This window comes from Paroedura picta, chromosome 8, assembly GCF_049243985.1.
Source record: "Paroedura picta isolate Pp20150507F chromosome 8, Ppicta_v3.0, whole genome shotgun sequence".
Classification (NCBI taxonomy): Eukaryota; Metazoa; Chordata; class Lepidosauria; order Squamata; family Gekkonidae; genus Paroedura; species Paroedura picta.
This window is the reverse complement of record NC_135376.1, coordinates 69,605,113-69,627,600: the sequence shown is the minus strand read 5'-3', so window position 1 is coordinate 69,627,600 and position 22,488 is coordinate 69,605,113. Positions and strand designations below refer to the sequence as shown.

The 22,488-nt window shown below is 41.8% G+C and overlaps 1 protein-coding gene across 6 annotated transcripts in view; it reads right to left on the bottom strand.

The window, feature by feature from the left end:
* The window catches only part of EXOC6 (exocyst complex component 6), a 104,781-nt gene that overhangs the window by 64,461 nt on the left and 17,832 nt on the right, over positions 1-22,488 (bottom strand). For all 6 annotated transcript variants that reach the window (XM_077350271.1, XM_077350266.1, XM_077350267.1 and 3 more), the window contains exons 2-11: positions 17,178-17,349; positions 16,019-16,066; positions 15,789-15,879; positions 14,828-14,873; positions 11,042-11,246; positions 9,650-9,805; positions 7,164-7,232; positions 4,550-4,633; positions 4,277-4,323; positions 2,070-2,190 (exon numbers count right to left, since the gene is read on the bottom strand). In XM_077350271.1, coding sequence (XP_077206386.1) covers positions 2,070-2,190; positions 4,277-4,323; positions 4,550-4,633; positions 7,164-7,232; positions 9,650-9,805; positions 11,042-11,246; positions 14,828-14,873; positions 15,789-15,879; positions 16,019-16,066; positions 17,178-17,349 — 1,039 coding nt within the window. The remainder of the gene's footprint in view (positions 1-2,069; positions 2,191-4,276; positions 4,324-4,549; positions 4,634-7,163; positions 7,233-9,649; positions 9,806-11,041; positions 11,247-14,827; positions 14,874-15,788; positions 15,880-16,018; positions 16,067-17,177; positions 17,350-22,488) is intronic.

Genomic DNA, 22,488 nt, shown 5'->3' with positions numbered 1-22,488 from the left:
AGTGATGCTAGACTAAGCATGCATTCCCTGAACTTCAGGCTGTTTGGTTTGGTGCTTCAGGGCTGTTTTAGGGGTTCCCTTGTGTTGCCCTTTTCAAGAGGCGGGAGAGACCCCTTTGAACCTCTCCCCATTTTCTCCTGGCAATGGCTCACCACAGCCAGGAGAAAGGTGTAAGGGAAGTGCCTTTCTAGGGTCGCTTCATTCTCATTTCAAGATGCCTGGGACAGCCTCTTTAAATGGCTTGCACAAGGGACCCCAAGAGTGACAACTGAGCTAGCAGGGAGAAACTTCTCTGCACTGACCCAGCTGCCTTAGGTCCGCTGGCACAGCCCATTTAAAGACCCAGCTGTCTCAGGCTGCCTAGCACAACCCATTTAAAGGGCTTTCCAAACTCCTTTCCTGAGGCACCTTCCTCTTGGGGGAACTCAGATCCCCTAGGGCAGGGGTAGTCATCCTGTGGTCCTCCAGATGTTCATGGACTTCAATTCCCACGAGCCCCTGCCAGCAAATGATGGCAGGGGCTCTTGGGAATTGTAGTCCATGTACATCTGGAGGGCCACAGGTTGACTACCCCTGCCCTAGGGCCTATTCTCACTAAACTTGGTGGGCAGGAAGAGAAGAGCCTGTTGGAGATCCCCTGCAGCACTTTGGCTCAGAGTTTGGCTCCCTTGTGCCACCATGGATCCCAGATTGAATCCAACTGACTTTTTTGGTCCGTGCCCATCCCCATTTGCTGTCCAATTTCCTGGTCAGCAACTAATCTGATTGACAAGTCCATCTTAAGAGTGGGGAAAGGGGGCCAAGACTCATCACCATGACCACTTCCAACAGTTTACACTCCAGCTTGGGGGATGGGAGCACAAATCCCAGGACAAGACGCCATGAGCCTCAACTAATGGTCTGCACAAAAGAAAAGGAGATAGAGCTCTTCTTTATTATGACTCAACCCCTTCCATGAGCAAAGACAGAGCTCTGGAGTCCCACCCCTGCTTCTAGTTTTCATTCTTGATCCAAGCCCAAGTTTTGGGCTCCCTTGCAATAAGCAGAAATAAATGTAAATATATTGTTTCAATTGTGTGCAGGGTTGTTTAATAGAATCATAGAGTTGGAAGGGGCCATACAGGCCATCTAGTCCAACTCCCTGCTCTACACAGGATCAGCCCAAAGCATCCTAAAGCATCCAAGAAAAGTGTGTATCCAACCTTTGCTTGAAGACTGCCAGTGAGGGGGAGCTCACCACCTCCTTAGGCAGCCTATTCCACTGCTGAACTACTCTGACTGTGAAATTTTTTTCCTGATATCTAGCCTGGTTGGTGTCTTTTATGTAGACGCATATATGTACACTTTTACCCTCAGTAAATAATATGCCAAGTTTAGTTTTAGTTTGGCGATCTTAAAAATGGTCAGCTACAAGCAATCCTATTCTGTTTCTTTATGCAATTGTCAACTGGGCAGGTTAAACAAAAATAATTTTAAATTTCAAGTGAGACAGAATGAAATCTAGTTAGCAGTAAAGTTACAACCCTGACCCAGTTTCAAGCAGCTGGAAATGGATCTCTTAGAAAGCAGATATAACGCTTGGGAGTACCAAAGGGCAGCTCTCAAGGTTTTGCTGGGGAAGTTTATTTTGGAAACAGGGTTTTTGGAATGATAATTAGGAACTACTTCCTGGTGTGCTTTCAGTGCTAAACTAATTCAATCTGATCTAATGAAGAGGTCAGTTGAAACTAATTAGGACAGATTGCAATAATAACAGCAGATTAACTCTGCATATTCCAAACTACCAGACTAAAAGCACAGTTTGGAAGATCCAGGGAGTTGTAAATCAGGAAAGGATTATGCAGATAGACCATAGCTGTGGCTCACAGCCTGATACTGCTGAGATAAACAAAAGTTTGGCAAGGTCTTCCCCCCATGGGAGTAATTTTTAATTACAAAAAAAAAAACTCTCCTCCTTAAAGCTAGACCTGTATTTTTCCCCCCATTTTGACTTTTTACCCTTTTCCAAAGTACAGAGAGAGGTTCTGTCAGTAAACGAACAAAATGGACATAGGCACAAGGCCACTTACCGAATGAGTTCTAAGGACAGCAATAATCTTCGAAAGCGCCATGTTCCACAGCTCATCCGTGTACGCTCTCGTTATCAGTCCTTGTGTTACATGTAAAATGTGGTCTTCCACTACAAAAAAACTGAAACGCACCCACACAAAATAGATATAACAGTGAAATGACTTGGATCATTTGTAACAAGAAACAAACTTGGATCTTGCCTTCGTCGTTTGTTTGGTTTTTAATGGGGCACAGGTTAAAAGCATAGGGGATTTCTTTCTAGCTCTGAGGAATTATTTGAACTTTGATTGCATTTTAAAAGGGCAAAGTGGGCATAAATATTTTAATAAAAAATAATATACTTGGTTCAAGTTGTTGTTGTTGTTGCTGTTGTTTTATTGTTGTTAGACTTGTTGCCCGCCATTCTCATGTCTGATTCATGGCAGGTTACAGTTTTTTCCGAAATTAAAACCCCATTAAAGCCTCATTTAAAACTGCACTGGAGATATCAATATACACAACAGACTCCAACAATTAAAACCATAGCAAACTATAACCCCTCTGAAAAACTAATATAGGAGTGGGAGAAGGGAATATAGATCTCCAAGTAAGTGCATGCTCTTAACACTGGGCACGAGCCCCTCAGCTCTTCCTTGTCACGATGGCCTCAACCATAGACCTGGCCGAAGGGCTCCGTTTTGCAGGCCCTGCAGAACGCCCAAAGTTATATTGCTTATAACAGAACTGAACTAACAGCCAAACAATAAAGAAGAAAGAATGTCTCCTCTGATTTTTATGATTTTTACTATTAGAAGGGATTTAACAGAATGTGCAAACTGGTTCTATCATCCTCTGCCTCTTTGCTGTGAAATGCGTACCTGAGCTGCAGTACCATTAATTTAGGAGTTTGAATGTTGCCACCCATGACTACAAGACGGAAAAGATCTCTTATACCCAAAGCTACAGTCCAGTAGTTTAGGAGAGAGATATGGGCTTGTTCGTATTCCAGGTATCACAGTTGCTGCCCTTGCATCTTCCGCTGCTCTTTGACTGACTTTGTTTTCCAGCTGGTTTACCTATTTTAAATATTGGCATTTGCAAAACTGCAATATGGTTGTTCTGCCAAATAATTTATAATCAAGGAATGTAGACAGTTCTCAAGTAACCCAAAGAAAAAGAAGGAAAAAAGAAGAATTGTGGCTATCTTTTACACGACAGAACTAATTTCTTAGGTAAACCCAAAGTCCACAGACAAAGCAGCTTCGCTATTAAGTGATACTAGCTTCAAAGCCTGTTCCTAAGAACAAGCTTTGAAAGGGTCCCTTCCCCTGGACCCCAGCCAGGCAGCTTAAGGTGGCTTTGGGCTGCAGCTCGCAGCCAGATCAAGTGTGGTAGGTGGGGGCTGGGCAGCTCGTTAGCAGGGCCGACACAGATCTCCTTAGCAGTCAGCTAGTCAGCTCCTTAGCAATCATTAGGCCGGGAGGCCCTCGTCAGCAGGCTCAGCCTAGCAGGCCAAGAGGCCCTCATTAGGAGGCCCTCCACCATGATCCTTTGCCCAGGGCCCTCTCCCCTTACGTGCTGCTGGCTCTAGGCACCGAGGCGTCTGAGAGCAAAGAGGCTAGAGTCCAGGGATGGAGGGCGGGAGCTGCAGGGGCAGGGCCAATCAGGGCAAAACTGGCTGCACCGTGATTGGCCCTATTCCAACTTGGACAGCCGGACACGTCCCACCCCCTAGGCTGTTTCATAAATATATAGAGGAACAACAATGGATAAGGATGAACAGAAAGCATGTCATCCACTGTTCCTCATCTTTCTTCCTTATCTTTTACAGTATCTGAAAGTGTCTTTACTAGGGAGAGTTGCCAACTTCCAGGTGGTGGCTGGAGATATCCTGGGATTTCAATTGATCTCCAGGTGACAGAAATCACCTGGAGAAAATGACTACTTTGGAAGGGGGGCTCTATGGCATTATACCCCAATGAAGTATCTCCCCTCCCCTCTCCAAACCCACCTCTCCTCAGGCTCCACCCTCACAATCTCCATGTATTTTTCATCCCAGAACTGACAACACTATTAACAAGATAGCAATGGTTTTTCATAAATGAAGTAACATCCCTGCAAATTAACACTGCCAACTCAGAACAGTTATATATTACAATGAGGAAAAACCTCCCAATTTAAAACTATGACATTTATGAGAATAGAAGATTGTTATCTGGGGACTCACCCTACAATTTGACTGAAGTATCTTCTGTAACCTTCTACTGTTTCATGCTTTAAGAAAAGAACACATATTTCAACAGTGAAGTAACATATTCTAACAACATAGAACATAAGAGAAGCCATGGTGGATCAGGCCAATGGCCCGTCCAGGCCAACAATTAGTGTCAAATAGTGGCCAAAATCCAGATGCCATCAGGAGGCCAAAATTTCAAGATAGACTAGTCCTGTGGTCATGCATATTTAGATTTTGCTAAAAGAAATAAAAACAATCAAGTACCATGTTTGACTGTGGCTGTAATACTAATCTTGCTTGTTTTCTTCTCTGTTTTCTATAGTAGTTTTCAAATGTCTCTGCATCACCCTAAGGGAAATAACGTATGTAAGACATATTTTTAGGACATCTTCACTTGGTTAATAAACAACAGATGCCTATTATTTACTTCTATCAAAGCAAACTTTGCATTTGTTCAATAAGATGCACTCATACCCATATGGAAGTGGCTTATATTTTCACAAGAAAGAACTGACTTGAAGTTACAGTAAATATCAGAACAAAGAGAAAGTCCAGTGGCGCCTTTGAGACAAGCAAATTTTAATTCACAAAAGGTTATACTGTGAATAAAACTTTGTTGATCTTAAAGGTGCCTACGATTGCCAGGTCTCCTGATCCAAGTGGGGGTCCCCTATTTTCAAGATGCACCTCGTCCCTTAAACTCCCTCCAAACCATAAGAACACTGCCCAGAGCCGTAGGGAAGGGCAGTATAAAAATATAAATAAATACATACATTTTTGACACAACACACTAATGTCAACAGGTTAGGGCTTGTTGGGGGAGGATGCTCTGGATTTTGGGCAAAATTCTATTGTTAGAAGCAATTTCTACGATAGCGCTTTGCTCAAAAACCAGAGAATCCCACCCATCCCACATCACTTCTGGGAGACATCATCATATCATGTAACATCTCTCCATTCCCAGAAAGCACCCCCCCCCCACCTCCACTGGCAGTGCCAATGGACTGGCAGCCCTAAAGGTGCCCCTGGACTCAAACTTTGTTTTGCTGCTTCAGATCAACATGTCTACTCAACTGAAGCAATAACTATCAGTTTGCCAAAAGTGGCCAACTATCATGTGGTGGGGCGGGCGGAGGGGGGAAACATGATTAGAATGTACTGGTGGCAGAGTAAAAAACCCTCCCATCCCCATTCACAGAAGACACATAATGCCTGGGGGGGGGGGGTTATAGGGAGTAGCGTAGGTCTTACACGCTCAAAGGGGAGCCCAGATCTTAAGTGTCCTGGCCTCAGCCAAAGACCTGGCAGAAAAGCTCCATCTTGCAGGCCCTATGGAACTGCGAGAGCTCCATCTACAATGCTGTGTACCAGCAATCAGTGGAACCTCCAGAATATTGCATGAGAGGCCTTTGAGGTTGAGAATGATCCACAGTATGTCATAAACCCAGCCTTGACCTAGGTCCTATCGACATCAATTTATGGCACAGTTATACAGACGAGGAGGTACAGCATGCTGGGTTTTCAGAGGCTTCTCATTGAGGACTACTGAAGTATAAAACAATCACTGGCTGACCAGAGGTTTAGTTACAACATTAACATACAGCGCTGTTATTCATACAGATATATATTATGTCCTTACTAGAAAGAAAGCCCATTTTATAACTGAATAAAATGGGCGCTAGGGGTGAGGGCTGGTGGGCAGGAACTAAGAGGAGGCCACCAGGGCTTGTGGGCGAAGAGCGTACCGGGCGGCCAAGTGTTGTAGCAATTAATTTAACCTTTCTTTAAAAATAAGAGCAAAATCTCATTACTCCTTCAGGAGCAGACAGGAAACAAATATTTTAAAAGTACTTCTTTAGATTAGAGAGGGGGAAACTAGACTGTGCTGCTTCAACAGGCACAGAATGTATGATCTACACAAAAACATTTTTTGACATTATAAAGAGCTCAGAGAGATGGGACCTTTTTTTCATGAAGATGATTCATTCAGAAAAAACCATCTGGTGGCTTAAAGCCTCAAAACAAAAAAAATAAGAGAAAAGAAAACCCATCCTGACTCATTTACGTACAGATGTAAGAGAGAAAAAAATAAAAATACAAAATAAATTCTAAACTACCTACATTCAGTTTTACTCCTGTTGTGGTTAACTTACATATTTAATTTGCCATTAATGAATAAACCCTGAGCAAAAAAAGTGTATTGCAGAGGGGAAAAATGCAAAGATAAAAAATGTCCCACTAATATACATGGAACGGAACGAAGACGGAACTAAAATATGGTTAAAACTTCAAGTGACCCATGGTTTATTTATTTCTCTCTCTTTTTTGTGAATTATCAACAACACTTTCACTGGAGTGCACTTGGGCAAGTTTCCTACATTATTATTTAGCCAAGCACTGTTTACCTTCATTGAATTTGCAATGAATGTACAAGTGTTTATAAATATAGAGACCACAGAATCTTAGACCTGGCTGGCAAAGAAGCAATATGGTTTGTGCCATAGTTATTTGTAGGAGCGTCTTTTCCCAAACAGACCAGCCCGAGCACGGAGATCTCAAAGAAGGAGCCTTCTTGCAGTTCCACCCCTCTGTGACCAAGGGGCATTATATGGTTTTAGGTATATAAATACGTGTGTGTGTGTGTGTATACATGCGTACATACGTGTGTGTGTATATACATATACATATACACACACATATATATACACACATATATATATACACACACACACATATATATACACACACACATACATACAAACAAATATTGTTTTAGAACACATGTAGGTTTTAGGAAATTCACAGGCACCTTTCTCACAGGAAAACTGGCTATCCGATGTGTGCAAAGGAAAAAAGAAATCAAGAACTATATACATACCAGAACTGAATAAATATGCAAGCATCTGTACACAGGAGAAAAATCTACTAGATCATGAGCTGTCAAAACCTATAGAAAATAAAAAAAATTAATCAGCTATAATACTGCATTACAAACCCAAAATGGTATTAGGAATTAAGATCAATAACATGGGAAGATCACCTCTGTATGAACATTTTCCCAATGTGCTAGCGCTCTTAAAAGTAGTAAGAGACTTTATGCAGAGAACAACAGGAAATGCAAAGAAAGTATTTAATTAAAAATCTATCTTTGATGACAGCACATTAGAAGGTAACGAAGTCAGATAGATCAACATTTTGAACTATTCTTAAAGAGGAAAGGAAATTATGTACACGGTATCTGAAATTCTTCCACACACACATATCTGCCTTCAGATTCCTTTGAAAAACTAAAAGACATCTTGTTAAAGTCTAACAAAGTTTATTTAAAAGTTAGTCCTTAAGGCCCCACATAACTCCTATTTACTTGGCGACTACCCCTCTTCATGTCACAGAAAAATACACTGATCTACAGAAGTGCAGATGCACTTCTGATGTAAGTTCCAACCTAGCATATGATCTGCCTTTTCTTTTCATGTTTAAAGACATACAAGTACAAACATTTGTACCATCAGCACCAAAGCCAATAATTATGCTGTCACTGAGCCATTTTCTGCTGTTTTACTGCAGGTGGGGAAAAAAATAGCTAGTTCTAGAAGTGCAAAGCAGACTTAGACCTGGTCCACAAATGCAAGAAAATGAGGCAGCAGAGCCCTCCAGTGACCAAAAAGATCACATTACTTCAGATGGAAAGCAGTAAATTCTGGCTTTGAATATCCCTTTGAATAAGAAAAAGGTCACTGCAAAATAGAAACTTAGCACCACAGGACAAAGGCTGTATCCCTTTTTCTGCTTGCCATACTGACTTTCCAGTTGGAATGCAAAACACTTCAAAAGGTGGGTTTCCACCTGGGGTCTTAAGGAGAGCAGCTCATTTCAACACTGTGTTCTCCTGTATATGTCAGCCAAGCATTATAAGTTGTTTTACTTAAATGGTTGCTTCCTTCCTTCCCCATCCCCTTTCTCAAGGCAAGCTGCTTTTAAAACTGAGGTGAGGTGGTTCCAGAAGCAGCTGTTCAGAGGGAAATGCTATATATTTCACTGGGCTATCACAAGCCCCTTCAGAGAAGCCTGGTGACTCTTTGTATCTTGGATCTTCCTGCATCTGAAAACCACTTCACAAGTTTCAGTACCTCTTGTTTGTTTATTTTGGAGCTTTTGTTCCACTCTATCTCAGCAGACTCACAACATAAATAAAATCACACTGGCCAAATTCTAGGAAACCAAAATAGAAATCTAATTAGTATAGAAGAAGAAGAGTTGGTTCTTATATGCTGCTTTTTTCTAGCCGAAGGAGTCTCAAATCAGCTCACAATATTCTTCCCTTTCCTCTCCTCACAACAGACACCCTGTGAGGTAGGCGAGGCTGAGAGATTCCTGGTATTACTGCTCTGTCAGAACAGCTTTATCATTGCTGTGGCAAGCCCAAGGTCACCCAGCTGGCTGCATGAGGGGGAGCGTGTAATCAAACCCGACTCACTGGATTAGAAGTCTGTGCACCTAACTACTACACCAACATATGAAGTCCACACTCCTCACTATTACACCAACATTTAAAATATCATAAAATTAATTACTAACGATGTCCCAACCCCCGTGCAGGAGCAAGAAGAAGCAGGGCAACCTGCCTCAGCTCAAACTCCAGTCTGCAGCCTGGCGAGGAGCCTCCAGGCAGAAAGAGTCTGCACGAGGAATGTGATAGAGGTTTATAAAATTATGCATGGGGTGGAGTTGACAAAGACAAATTCTACAAATTTTAGAACTTGAGGGCATTCAACTAAGCTGATGGGCAAAAGGAAATCCTTCTTTACACAGAGAATGATTAAAATGTAGAATTCACTACTGAAGGAAGATGAATGGTTAGAAAAATCAGCAGAGCGTATTCACTTATGTAAACTAGCCTGCTTATTACATGGCCAAGTGTCTGATAAATTTGGAAAACTGAATGCTTTTAAAAATCTAGAATAAAAGGATAGTTTTCAGTATAATCGATGAAACTTTATTTTAAAGAAATGTGACCAAAGTTGTTAAAAAGTGGAATTTGCTGCCACGTGATGTAGTGATGGCCACAACAATAAACAGCTTTTTAAAAGATTAATGGAAAATATGTCTATGAGCAGCTATTAGTCATGGCGACTGCGGGGAACCTCCACATCCAGTGTCCACTAACCCTCTGAGTCTCAGAGGCAGGAGGTAACTTCAAGGGAAGGCCTTGGCCTCTATGCCCTATTGTTGGCCCTCCAGAGAAACTGGTTGGACAGAGTGTGAGACAAGATGCCGGACTAGATGGACCACAGGTCAGATCCAGCAGTGTTCTCCTTATGTTCTTGACAACTATTCAACTAAAAAGTTAATTATGTGAAATACCTCATCTTCGTGTTCCTCTTCTTCTTCAAGGTTTTGTTTCAAAATCACTTCATTCCTTGTTTCTGGAATGGCATCATTATTTATATACAAATTTCTCCCATAGCTTAGATTATTTTGCTTCTGTAGAGCCGTGTTAAAGGTCTTCTGCTGCTGCGCCTGCATTGCCAAAAGATACATTAAATATGAAAAATCTCCCATACGTTTCACTTACAGTCCTAAGTAAGGGAAGACAAACAGGAAGATAGAAGATATTTATCTCTTAATCAGAAAAGTCACTAAATACTAAAAAGTCACTCTAAGATTTGTTAGAGTAGAAACATCAAGACACAAAGAGAAAAGCTACACAAAGGTAAAGGGAAAGCTGGCTGAGCCACAGGGGAGGACAGTATATAAATGTAAGAAATAAACAAACAAAGAGCAGCAACAAACTGGAAGAGGAGGTGAGAGGAGCAATTTCAAGCAGACAGTCAGCAATGTAGGGGATGGATGCTGTCCTTTCCTTTCTGCTACTCCCAGTCCTCCAGCCTTTTATCCACCAGGACTCAAAGCCCAACTGGGAGAAAAATAGATACCATTAACCCAGTGTCAAAATTGACACAACATATTTTTGAACAGTGTCTGGTATTGTCATGTCTAGAATGTCCATGGAGAAGAAAGGGAGGGGGGAAATAATGAAGAAAAAAATTAAATGAAGGAAAAAAACATTCTATTCCATGTACCTAAGCAACAACTTTCACAATATATTCATACCACTAATTATTGTTTTATAAGAAATTTGGCAGGTCAGAAAAAGAGATGACCATCACTAGGCATTGCATGTTAGGATACAGTGCAGATTCTCCTATGAGACTGATCTGCATGATTTCTCTCCCTAAGAAAGGCAAGGGGGAAACACTGGACAGATGCAGAGTGCCAGAATCATAGACATAACCCAGGGATTATAACCTGGGTTCCAGGGAACCCCGGGATTAAACGAGAGCTCCCCAGGGGTTATACGGCCTCTCCTAGAAGTTTGTAGGGCTGTTGACATCACTAGACATCACTGGAGCTCACTGATTGACTGGCTGGCTCCTGCATCTTACTTCTGTGCCCACGTCTCTATAAGGGGCATGTTATCACTTCCGGGGTTCCCTGATGCCTGAAAAACATTTACTCCAGGGCCAAAAAGTTGGAAAAGACTGAGAGGCACCTGTGCCAATCCTCTAGCACAGGGGTAGTCAAATGCTGGCAGGGGCTCATGGGAATTGTAGTCCATGGACATCTGGAGGACCACAGGTTGACTACCGCTGCTCTAGCATGCAAAGGACATGTGAAGAGAGGGTAAATTATTAATAGTCGTGTAGCCAAAAGTCACCTTTAATACCAACAAGTTTGGTTAGATCTCAAACATACCTGTTTCATTGCTGTTTCCCCAATTTTATCTGAATGCTTCCGGATACTCTCCAGGAAGTCCTTAAGATCCGACATGGAAATTTCTTTAATTTCCTCACGAAGTTTTGGAAGGTTTTCAATCATTATCTGGCAAAACCGATACTGACTCACTCTAGGAAAGCATATGTTCTCTAGCTGTTCCATAGTTTTCAAAGCAGAATAATATCTGAAAAGAAGAAGGGGGGGGGGGAAGGCTTCTAGGGTTGTTTGCCCTCTAAACACTTATTATGTGAAACTAATTCTTCACCTGAAGGCAATCAAAACAAATTATGGCAAATATATTCGCACCATACATGGCTCATTTGCAGTTTGTACATGCAAAATGGACCCTGTGTGACACTGGCAGTGCAAACAGCTCTCCTGTGAAACTTGGTTCAGGTTCAACATCTTGTTTCAAGGGTCTTGCAACTCATGCAAAGTAGCTATGCTTAGTTAAGCAAGCCAGCAAAAGAGCGACCAGGGTTTCAGATTTCCGGCACGCAAATTAAGCACGCATAGCTGCTTTGTACGGGTTGCAGCGCAGCTTAAACAAGATGTGCAAAGACACATAGCAAAGCATTTTAGTACACATTTAAAATGGACACAGCAGTCAACCTTAGCAGTCCTGAAAGAAAGCAGTGAGCAAAAGTGAATTAGACATCTCAGACATTTTATAAAGTATTCTGCTCTACAAGCAGCTGGCCTTAGTCAGAAGTGGAGAGTTCCCCAAAGGGAGGCTGTGTAGGGCAGTGTCAGACTACAGCCTGGGAGTCCCAGGTTTGAAACCCACACCTGTAGCTTACAGTGGTTCTCCACACAATTAATTCGTAGAGTAATCAATTAATGAGGTGTCATATTTAAAGCACATTTAACAAATCAAGTTTTGCTCTTTCCTTCCTTATTAACTTTGGACGCTTTCACGCACGCTAAATAATGCACCTTTAATCCATTTTCAATGCACTTTGCAGGTGGATTTTACTGTGCAAAATGGCTAAATCCACTTGCAAATGGGCAGTGCTCAAGGAACTACCTAGCTGGCATCTCAATGATATGCCAGCATAAATCAGAGTTATACTGGCATGACTCCCTGCTGCTCTCAGTCACCGTTGCAGCCCTGAGGTGGTTCCCACAGGCAGGCTGGTGGTATAGATCTCTTGTAGAGGCACAGAACAGGTCAGGTATACTGACCTATTTTGCTTTCCTGGTTCAACAGGGAGACATCAGGGAGCAGCCAGTACCATTCCCCCCGCCCCCGCCCTCTACCCAGTCTACAGTCCCAGCCTGCCTCCTGGAGTGAGGTGCTGCACCTGGCCAGCTCTTCCATCTGCAACTTTGCGTCACTTTGACCAGTGGTCCCCAACCTTTCTATCACCGGGGACCACTCAACGCTCAACAATTTTACTGAGGCCCGGTGGGGGGGGGGTAGTTTACTCCTCTACTCTCAACCACTGCCCTAACGCTCTCTGACTCTGGTTGCTATGGTAATGTTTAAACATCCCTTCAAAATAAGATACAGACATGCCACAACAATGAACATAAGGAACATTTTATTTTCATGGAAATTTTAACTCATGACAATGAGCTTGTTTGTCTGCAACGAGATAGTCCCATCTGGGAGTGATGGGAGACAATGACACCCAAAGTGTGTTGTAAAGGGCCGAAGGGGGGGGGGAGAAGACGTCCTTCGCGGCCCACCTCCAATTAGTCGATGGACCACATGTGGTCCGCTGCCCACAGGTTGGGGATCGCTAACTTAGACTAGAGGCCAGAGAAGGGAATAAATGTAACACAACTCTGTCTGTCTGTTTCGTTCCACCTTCTTGACAGGGGCTTCACACCACTCCTTGCTCTACTCCCTCCCCCTCCCCAGCTCTGACTCCCACTTAGGACTGCCCAATGACGCATTAAAGAGGGAAGGTTCTGACCCAGGGATGCCCATGCTTGAGTGGCTCCCATTGGTTGTGCAGGTGCCACTGGTCTCCCATCATGGTCATCTGCCACAGCAGGGATCTGGCAGCAACTCCATGGCTGACCTCAGACCTGGGGGGATGGGCCAGTGGGTAGCCTCAGTGAACGTGTACCTGCTCTAAAATTGGAAGGGCCTGTCACCGGGGACAGACATCTGCGGGGTATTACGGAAGGGACAGGAGATGCAGGATCCCCGAGGTCAACGGCTTGAGGGGCAACCAATGCAGTAGGCAGACTGGATGCCTCTGGAGGGGGTAGAGAGGGAAGCCAGGCAGTTGCCGTAGGTCCTGTGTGCTGTAGATGGGGGACTCAGAGCTCTTTCTGGGTCCCTGAGCACAGAGCTTATGGAAAGCAAAGTCCATTTCCCCCACCTCCTCTTCTATGTGGGTAGTGAGTGAGCAGGAATGGCTGGAGACCTGCCTCAAGGAGCCTTTATGGAGATGAAGGGGTGTGCCATGGACAAGACACAGTCCATGGTCCTGCCCCTTCCTGTCCCTCAGCTGTGACGTGTGCAGGGCTGGCTCCCCAGTCCTGCCGCCTCATGATAGATTCTGACTGCCCTGCCCTGTCCACCACAGCCTTGCTGCCAAACCTTGTGAGATGTATGGGGTGTGGCTGCTAGAGCGTGGCATGATTGCAGCCGGTGTGGGCCCATTTCTCCATCTTGCCTGGCTCCTGACCACTGGCAGAATCCTTTAGGGAGGGGACTAGAGGCTCCATGAGCCTGCCACTATCCAGCTACTGAAGTGCAAGGCCACCGTTAGGATTGCACTATAAATGATATAAATTTGCCTTCCAATCTGTCCTAATACAAGAACTCCAAAGGCTGCCTTACATTATATTACAGTACTTCAAATGAGCTGGGCATTCCCCTTGATGCATTGCCCCTGTGTACCAAAGTCATTTCACGCCCAGACAGGTGTTTGTGTTGTCTGCCTCATGACAGCACTGGTCCTAAACCTTGGAATTTATAATCCAAGGACAATATTTTTCCCTACATTCTCTAACTAAAACCAATTTTTGTTAACTTCCCTAAGTAGAACAAAAATTGTCATCACAGCTCATACTAAAAAAGAATTATGCTGTTATATGCATGACTAGGAGTCATATTTTTTAAAATACGATGGGGTATATGTTGTACTGGTTGTGGACACCGTTAAGATGGCCAAGAGATCTGTACTGGTTAGGGATATTGTATACACGATCCATCTATCTCAAATAACTGTTAAATTGTTTCTCCCAGTTTCTCATGCCACCATTAAAGTTACAGCTGTAGGCACCAGAAAAGTGCATACAATTTTAAAACAGACATTCTTTTTTTTCTCTGCCACATCAGCTCTCTAAGTGATGCATCCAGAACATAAAATATTATGAAAATGTCAGAAAACCAGAGCTACCTGTATCATGCACACACTAGATGTAAAGCCCATTGTATTTAGGAATACAATGGGCTTTACATCTAGTGTTGTAAATAAACCATTTACAACAGCCAGCTTTAGATTGATGAAGCAAAAAATGCCAATGTAACCACTTCAATGTTTTAAAAGCACTTCACGCTGTTAAAAATAAAGCTTGTTTTTTCATCGACTTTGAAAATGCTTTTGTTTTCTCACTTCATCTGTTTTTTTCAAACAAAGTATTTGAATACCAAATAGAATAACAAGCCTAGAATAAGATTCATTAAATGACTTCATATCAGTAGCCTTTTTCTATCCTGTTGGCAAGTGTGCAGATGAACCCATCGCATGCAGATGAACCCATTCATAGGTTTCCAAGAATCCAAGGAAGAAACATACTCACCTTTTTACATTCATTTGCTCTTTCAGCTTGCTGTACATTTCCAATACTATATAAATGAAAATATGAACATGAATAAGTTCTACTAGTAAATACGTAGAACAAAATTTGAGTCCAATGGCACTTTTTTAAGACCAACAAAGATTTATTTGATGTGTGAGCTTTCGTGTGCATGCACACTTCCTCAGACAATGGGTCATAAGAGTAACACACAGACATTCCAGTGGGGTTTATGCACATATATAGACACTGTATTATCCACTTTATGAACAAATGTACAACAGGATAAATGAAGTAACCAAACTGTAAAATAATATATGCACACAGGTGGACGCAAGCTAACAGTGACATAATTAGAGAAAGAGTAACCTCAGACACCAATTTCAAGCCTATCTCAATACAACCATTCTACCATTTTTCTCAATTTATCTCTTAAGCAAAGGGGGGGAAATCAGATCATTCCTAAATTACGCAGTGTGGAGCAAAGTATGCCAACAGTACCACCTACTGTAATCCTCCAAAGTTACAGCAAACACGCAAGAGAAGAGGGTCAGAGATGCCTTCTGGGAGATATTTCTTAGAAGACTGTGTGGGAGAAAGCTGGCATGCCCCAAAAGCTCATATGCAATATGGCAGTAGCTAGCTAAAAATAAATTCCCCAAAATTCTGAAGGATTAAAGTTGTTTTTATTTTGTTTAATTTTTTTTCTTTCCTTTGTAGCTATTAAGTTCAGTCATGAACAAATAAAGGCTAATTGACATTTAACTACATAATGTAGATGGCCATGTATGAAGTCATTATCCTTCCCTTCCCCTGAGTAGACCCACCGTGCTGAATCTCAACAAAATCCTACTTAAGAGAACCACAAGATTTGCCTTTTTTATGACATAAATGCAATAACTATTTTATTTTAAATCTCCTACACCTGATGGTGCTCAAGACATGCCACATATTTGTAACTCACCTGGAAGACACAACTGAAGTTTCTCAACCACCGTAGTAATATTCCTCTGCTGAAGTCTACACTGGATTATTTCTTCTGTTTGAGCTATCACCTTGGATGTTTTAAGACACAGGACAATTAAAATCTCTCTCTCACACAAACACACACACACAAGCACACACACATACACACATACATTTTTGTCCCTCACAGGTTTTCATTCAGCTCAGCAAGCAGTGCTGTTTTCTCACCTCTTTCCCAGCATCTTGAAGCCTTCGGTTGGTATCAGTAACTTGGACCTTAAAAATAATTTCACCTTTGTTAGACAAGAATGCACATATTGCCCCGATGCAACTGCTCACCCTTGTAATCAGATCATGCTTCATGAGAAACTCAGAACAAAGAAACACAAATCCAAATTAACTCTGCAGCTTGAACTTGAACTTTTGATCACCAAGGGCTTTTGTTAACTTCAATTAGTTATGACAGTTCTTTCTAACAGATTCTGTGGCAAACTTCTCAAATTTACTTGGGATTTTTGAACTTTTTTTTGTTTCCATAGGTCTGTCAAACAATTGACCCAATTGACCACTGGTCCCTTCTTGATAACCTCAATGAGCTCTATGTGCCATTCATTGTCCGCAAGAGATGGCGATTGCATTTTATGGTAATTAAACGCTCATAGTTTGCTGAATGAAAACACTGGGTGGTTGATTAACATCAAACGTGGAAATCTCCGAGCCACAGCAACATTTTAATGCTGCAGGTGCAGACAGAGCTCAACCTCAGACTTTCCCACATATTAAGTGACTCATTAGGTCATCATAATAAGGGAGCACATTCTAGTTTATTAAAAAACTCATTAATTTCTGAACAAAGATGCTCAATGACCTCATTGATGCTGTATTGGGTCCCTTGTTATCTGAATATCCTTTATATAATGCTGTCCTAATCATAACCTCTGGTGAACTACGCTCATTCTGTCTGGTGTGCATATTTTCTTCGCAAAAGTGTAAAGGGAGCTAAAAGGACTAGCTCCATAATTTACTTCGGAGAAAAATCTCACAACTAGCTTCTAAAGAATCACAACAATTCCAATTACTCCTGAAGAAAGAAGGAAACATTTGTTTGAAAGGGAGGGAGAAGTCCAGCCTAAAACCAAGTCCTTATAAAACAATTTAAGTGTTTTAGCATGTTTACGTTTCATCATAAATTGATGTAAGGTGCAGTACAATTGCTGTGTTAATTAAAATTAATGTGTTATCCAGCAATGCAATACTTAGACCAGTTAAAATGTTCTGAATTTGAGATTGGAAAGACAAAACTGTGCCAGAGGAACACATGATTATGAGAATCTTATATGCAGCACAAACAAAATCTTCCCATTGTTTTTCAATAGCATCATCTTACCTTTAATTTCTCTGCATCAGCTCTAACTTTAAGAAGTTCTGTGATAGCGTCCACAAAGCCTTGATGATGAAAATTGCACATTTTTTCAATCTCCCTGTCATGGTTGCGTATGCAAGCATCCAGTTTTTCCATAAACCTTTGGTGTGCATTTGGCTGATCATCATACACAGACCTGTTAAATATAAATTAAAGTAGTAAGCTCATGTATTATGGCCAAAAAAATTAAACACACTGAGGATTTTATCAGAAAGCTGACGAATGCTCAAAAACTCCAGTGAATTTATTACTGCATTCAGCCTATGATCGTTCAATAATCAATGCCACCAAAACTGCGAAGAGCTTGCATAGTGAGCCCCCCAGTGGACAATGTCTGCCATCCATTCAGATCTCAAATAATGACAAATGTTCAAAAGTGAAGATACGTGCCACAATTGTACCACTTTACCATGGTCACACAGTCAGACAAATGGAAGAAAATAGTACTATTCTCAGCACTGGTCAGCATTCCTCTTTTCTGCTATTCCCAGTGCTTTATTCCACATTGCTTCTTACTGAAGTTATATCCTAAGCTGAACATCTCAGTAGCTAATCAAACCCTTTCCTTTCTGCCCCCAAATCTAACAGCAACTAACAACCCCACTTCACCCCCAACCAACTAGTGACTGGCCAGCCGTGAGAAGAACTTTCTTCCTCTCAGTCTGCCACTGTCTTTCATTAGCAACAGTGGCTTGCAGAGAGAACTTGGCCTCTCCAGTTCTTGTCTCCTGTGTACCTATCTGTACATGTGTTTACACAAAGAGGGGGGCGGGTGGGGAAAACACCAAGTCCTGCTATGGGAAGAAGGGAGATGAGGAAAACGCTTCAAATGAGGCTGAAAAAAACAAACTATTCTCAGTCCTGGGCAAATATGGCTGTTGGCAGCAGGAATTGGCGCATAAGCAGGGAGAGAACAAAAGGAGCTGAGAAGCATGTGAAGGGCCCCAATCAGGATTGTTTTCGAAAGAGCAAACTTGACCAGTGCAGATGTGCATAGGCACGGAAGATTCAAATGAAGCCCAGAGAAGCCAAAACCCATTAAGGGCACAATTACTTCCTACTCCCCCCGCCCGCCCCCCCCCATAAATGGAACCATTACATATTTTAGCAGAACTCCTGCATTGTTTTGCCTACTTTCACCACATTAATGTAAACGCGCATTTGACATTAAAAATATGCCAATTATATTCAAGACGACAACATACACAATATGGAAAGTTTTCAGAAGAAAATATAGACAAAATAAGACCACTTAGATCACATTCAGTTCTCCAAGGACTCCCACCTCAGTAGTAATTCTTCAAGTTTTCCCCTGCCTTTCCTCTTACAAGAAGACCTTGACCCCTTTGACCTAGAATATGGTACTTCTTCCTGTCTCGGGTTCATTCACTCAAGAATGTACCTGTCCATAACTTGAGGAATGGAGAGCAGTATAGGCCGCCACCATAGGCTGCCAGACTGATTCCAGAGTGAGAGGTTCAAATGCAAGCTTTACTTTTCAACTGAAATCCATGGGACTGAAATCCAAGTTTTGTTTGACCAAATATATTTTTTGAACACTCTGTGAGGTCACAGTCTTCAAGCTGTGTTGCCCATTTTGAAAATGAACAACAAGATGCACAGTACAGAGCAGCCGTTCTCAATGGGGTTCATATACCCCCCGGGGGTCCTTGGAACATTAGAAGGGGGAGCCCAAAGGGTTTATATGGGTGGGACTGCTAACTGAACCCTTTTTGTCACAGATGACATAATTATCAGAAAGTTCGACCTAACATCAAGGGAAAGAAAAAGAAATCATGTAATCCATTTCTTTATGTGTGCTTGAATTAATGTATTAATGGGGGGGATAAGAACATACATGCTTCTCTTTGTCGAATGTCCAAAAAATCTGTCTCACGTATATATAAAACAAGGTACATTGTTCATCTTAGCTTAGGCCCTTTTTAGCCTAGCTCATTATGAAATACAGCCCAATACAGGGAGTTCCAGAACCTGAGAAGACCTCCTAAAAGTATTGTGCCCCAAAAAAGGTTAGGAATGGCTGGTATATAGAGTATCAAAGTATACAGTACCAGTAAAATAAAAACAACAACTGCAAGAGGTCCTGAGGAGTCTGTTCAATAAAGCCTTCTCTTTGGAGTTGCATGTCTAAATAAATAATTTGTCAATTAAACTTAGGTTTAAAATCTACATTGGATGGACCAACAGAAAAGAGAAAACCAGCCAGAAAGTTATAGGAAGAGCACAGCAGTGGACAGATTCATGCAGTCCCCAAAATAAAACGCTCGAGACCAGGGTTTAGTTTTGCCTTGTGTGATGGATTGCACTTTTTAGAAGCTTTGAAGTTCTGTACAAACAGAATAAAGGACTGTGAATGGTTCGTTCTTTACAGATACAGAAAACGTTGAATGACAGGCTGCTCCAAGCCATCTGATTAGTTAGCATCAGTTGAGCCATGAGACTTAACAGATGAATGGTAAAGGGGAGAATTCATTCAGAATTCAGCCCTGACTGAGAGCAGTTTAACACAGACAGAAGAACTGGGAAAAGTTGGCAAGAATGAGTGGGTAGTTAAGCATAGGCTCCCATTCAGTCCAAGGAAAGGGGATCTTCTAGAGAGCGAAGGTATCTCCCTACCCAATTAAACAGGGAGTTAACTCTGAAGAGTGCAGAGATCCCTGGTCTGGTGTGGTTAGAAGCTGTCTATAGAGACTAAGAATCAGTTTAAAAACTCAAGATGAGTACTGGTGCTTCAAAGGAAGGGAGTAGGGTAGTGGAAAGAGTGTACCAGCCTTCTAGAAACCAAAGAGTTAGAGAATAATCAAAGAAAGTGTACAGAAGTGTTTGGGGGAAGCACTGGATCAAAAGCCTCTCAACATAAAGATTTAAGTCACTGTGTAAAATTTAAAAAATTCTAATTAGACTGAAACATCAGAACTACAATATATGCATGTACTGGTTTTACCTCAGAATCTTCAACCCGATTTCACCTGATATTTCTCTTCTATCTATCTATGCTAAATAAAATTGTTATTTTTGAATTTCAAAATGCCGTGAGTGCTATTTAAGTTGTTTAAGTTTAAGTGGGCTCCTGTCCCTCAGGATCCTGGGCTGAGACGACAGCCAAAATATCATACTGGACAGGGGAACAACCAAAGTTCTTTAGCAAAGAAGAAAACACATTAATAGGATAGTTCCGTCAGTAAGGCGAAAGAAAAATGAAGGGAAATCATGCCTCTGAGGGAGGGAAGTGGACATCACGCCTTGTAAAGACTGGTGTACTTCTAAGTGAATCTTGGTGGTGGTGGAGGAAAGTCCCACCAAGTTACAGCTGACTTACGACAATTACCACCTCATAATATGAAATGAAAATACACTGGATATAAGCTGGTAAATGAAACTATTTTAGCTAGTTTGCAGGCAGAGAGGCAACATGGAAAAATTAATGTGTTATGGATTTCTAAAAAAATACACAAACTGCAAAGCATCACAGCTTTGTACCAAGTCACAGTACAAACTCAATATTTCCCTGTTTCCTCAAAGAACCCCCTCCCCTTTTTTTAGAATGACAAGTACAACTGAATATACAATATATAAAAGAGCACCATTTCACCAGGAATTTCAACCTGAAAGTATCATAAAACAAAACATCCTCTCCAACACTGTGGATTTTACTATATATGCCAACAGCACCATCTTGTGGCCACAAGATAAATAATTTCATTTATCTTCATAAATCATGAAAGACCCAAATTGCTTATCATACAACACAAAGTGGACTTGTATTCTTTTCCAGCACTGTTATAATTCGGGAGATACAGTAAAATCACAGACAAGCAAATGCCTACTTAGAAACACATATATACAGACAGATTCACGGTCATGTAAAGAATTCTTAGTCTGACGAAGAGTACTTGCTCACGCCCTGAATAAATCTTTGTTGGTCTTAAAGGTGCTACTGGACTCTGATCCTATTATATATACAGACAGTAATTGATAGCTAAAAGCTATAAAAAGTTCTCTATAGGGACAGAAGGAATAAGTTTCTCACTGAGCCCGACCGCCATGCAACCCACAGTCATTCATACAAACCTATATATGCAACTTATATATTATGCTGCTTGCGTGGAAGGGATTCATAACAAATAAATGGAGCATCTGCAGTAGCATATATAACATGGACTACATTTTTAAAAATTAAGAAAAAGCTAGTGCTGATACTTGACCAGGGTGGACAGTCAGCAATAGAGCCTAAGGACCGGTCTACACATACCACAGAAGAAGAAAATAGAGCTTCAAGGTGGCCTATTTCATAGGGCAGATGAGGGGATCACACTCTCACTACTCCCCCCTTGTGGTAATTCCCCGAGAGATAAAATCTAAACACATCAAGGAGAAAAATTCCATCCCAGTCCTTCATATGCTCTTCCAGTTTTTGGCTTTCAGGGAATTAGTAATGTACTCCCACTCCTATAACCAGACACATTCTATCCCCTCAGTGCTGTTCCGTCTTCTCCAAATCTAGGCTAGCTTTGGAGCAGTGGCCATGATGAGTCAAACTGAGTCCTAGAAAGGAAAAGCAGGTGCACATTTACAAAAACTCAGTTAATGGGGAAATTAAGATATTGACATTTTTGTGAGAACTCGTAAGTGTTCACCATAAATCTAGTTGCATAAGAGCCAGTTTGGTGTAGTGATTAGGAGTGTGGACTTCTAATCTGGCATGCCGGGTTCGATTCTGCGCTCCCCCACATGCAACCAGCCGGGTGACCTTAGGCTCGCCATGGCACTAATAAAGCTGTTCTGACTGAGCAGTGATATCAGGGCTCTCTCAGCCTCACCCACCTCACAGGGTGTCTGTTGTGGGGAGAGGAAAGGGAAGGTGACTGTAAGCCGCTTTGAGCCTCCTTCGGGTAGGGAAAAGCGGCATATAAGAACCAACTCTTCTTCTTCTTCTTCTCGTTGCATAATCAGGTGTGTTATGATCTACATTTATTTTTAAGAGTTTAACACCAGTGTATACCAACACAAGAAGGTGATAGGATTGTGCCCTTCTATTTGGTAAATGGTTTTTAATTACTTTCATTAAAGTGACATGACACTAGGTGGCCTCAGTCTTTCACATAAAAGGTTACTGGATAAAATGTTAAAAGTCAGCCTAGGTCCTCTACCTGTCACATGGAACCAAATGTTGTACATACATTTATGATAGGGATCCCAAAAGAACTTTAGCAGTTATAATTCTTTTTTAAACCTTCTTCTATTTAGTGATAAG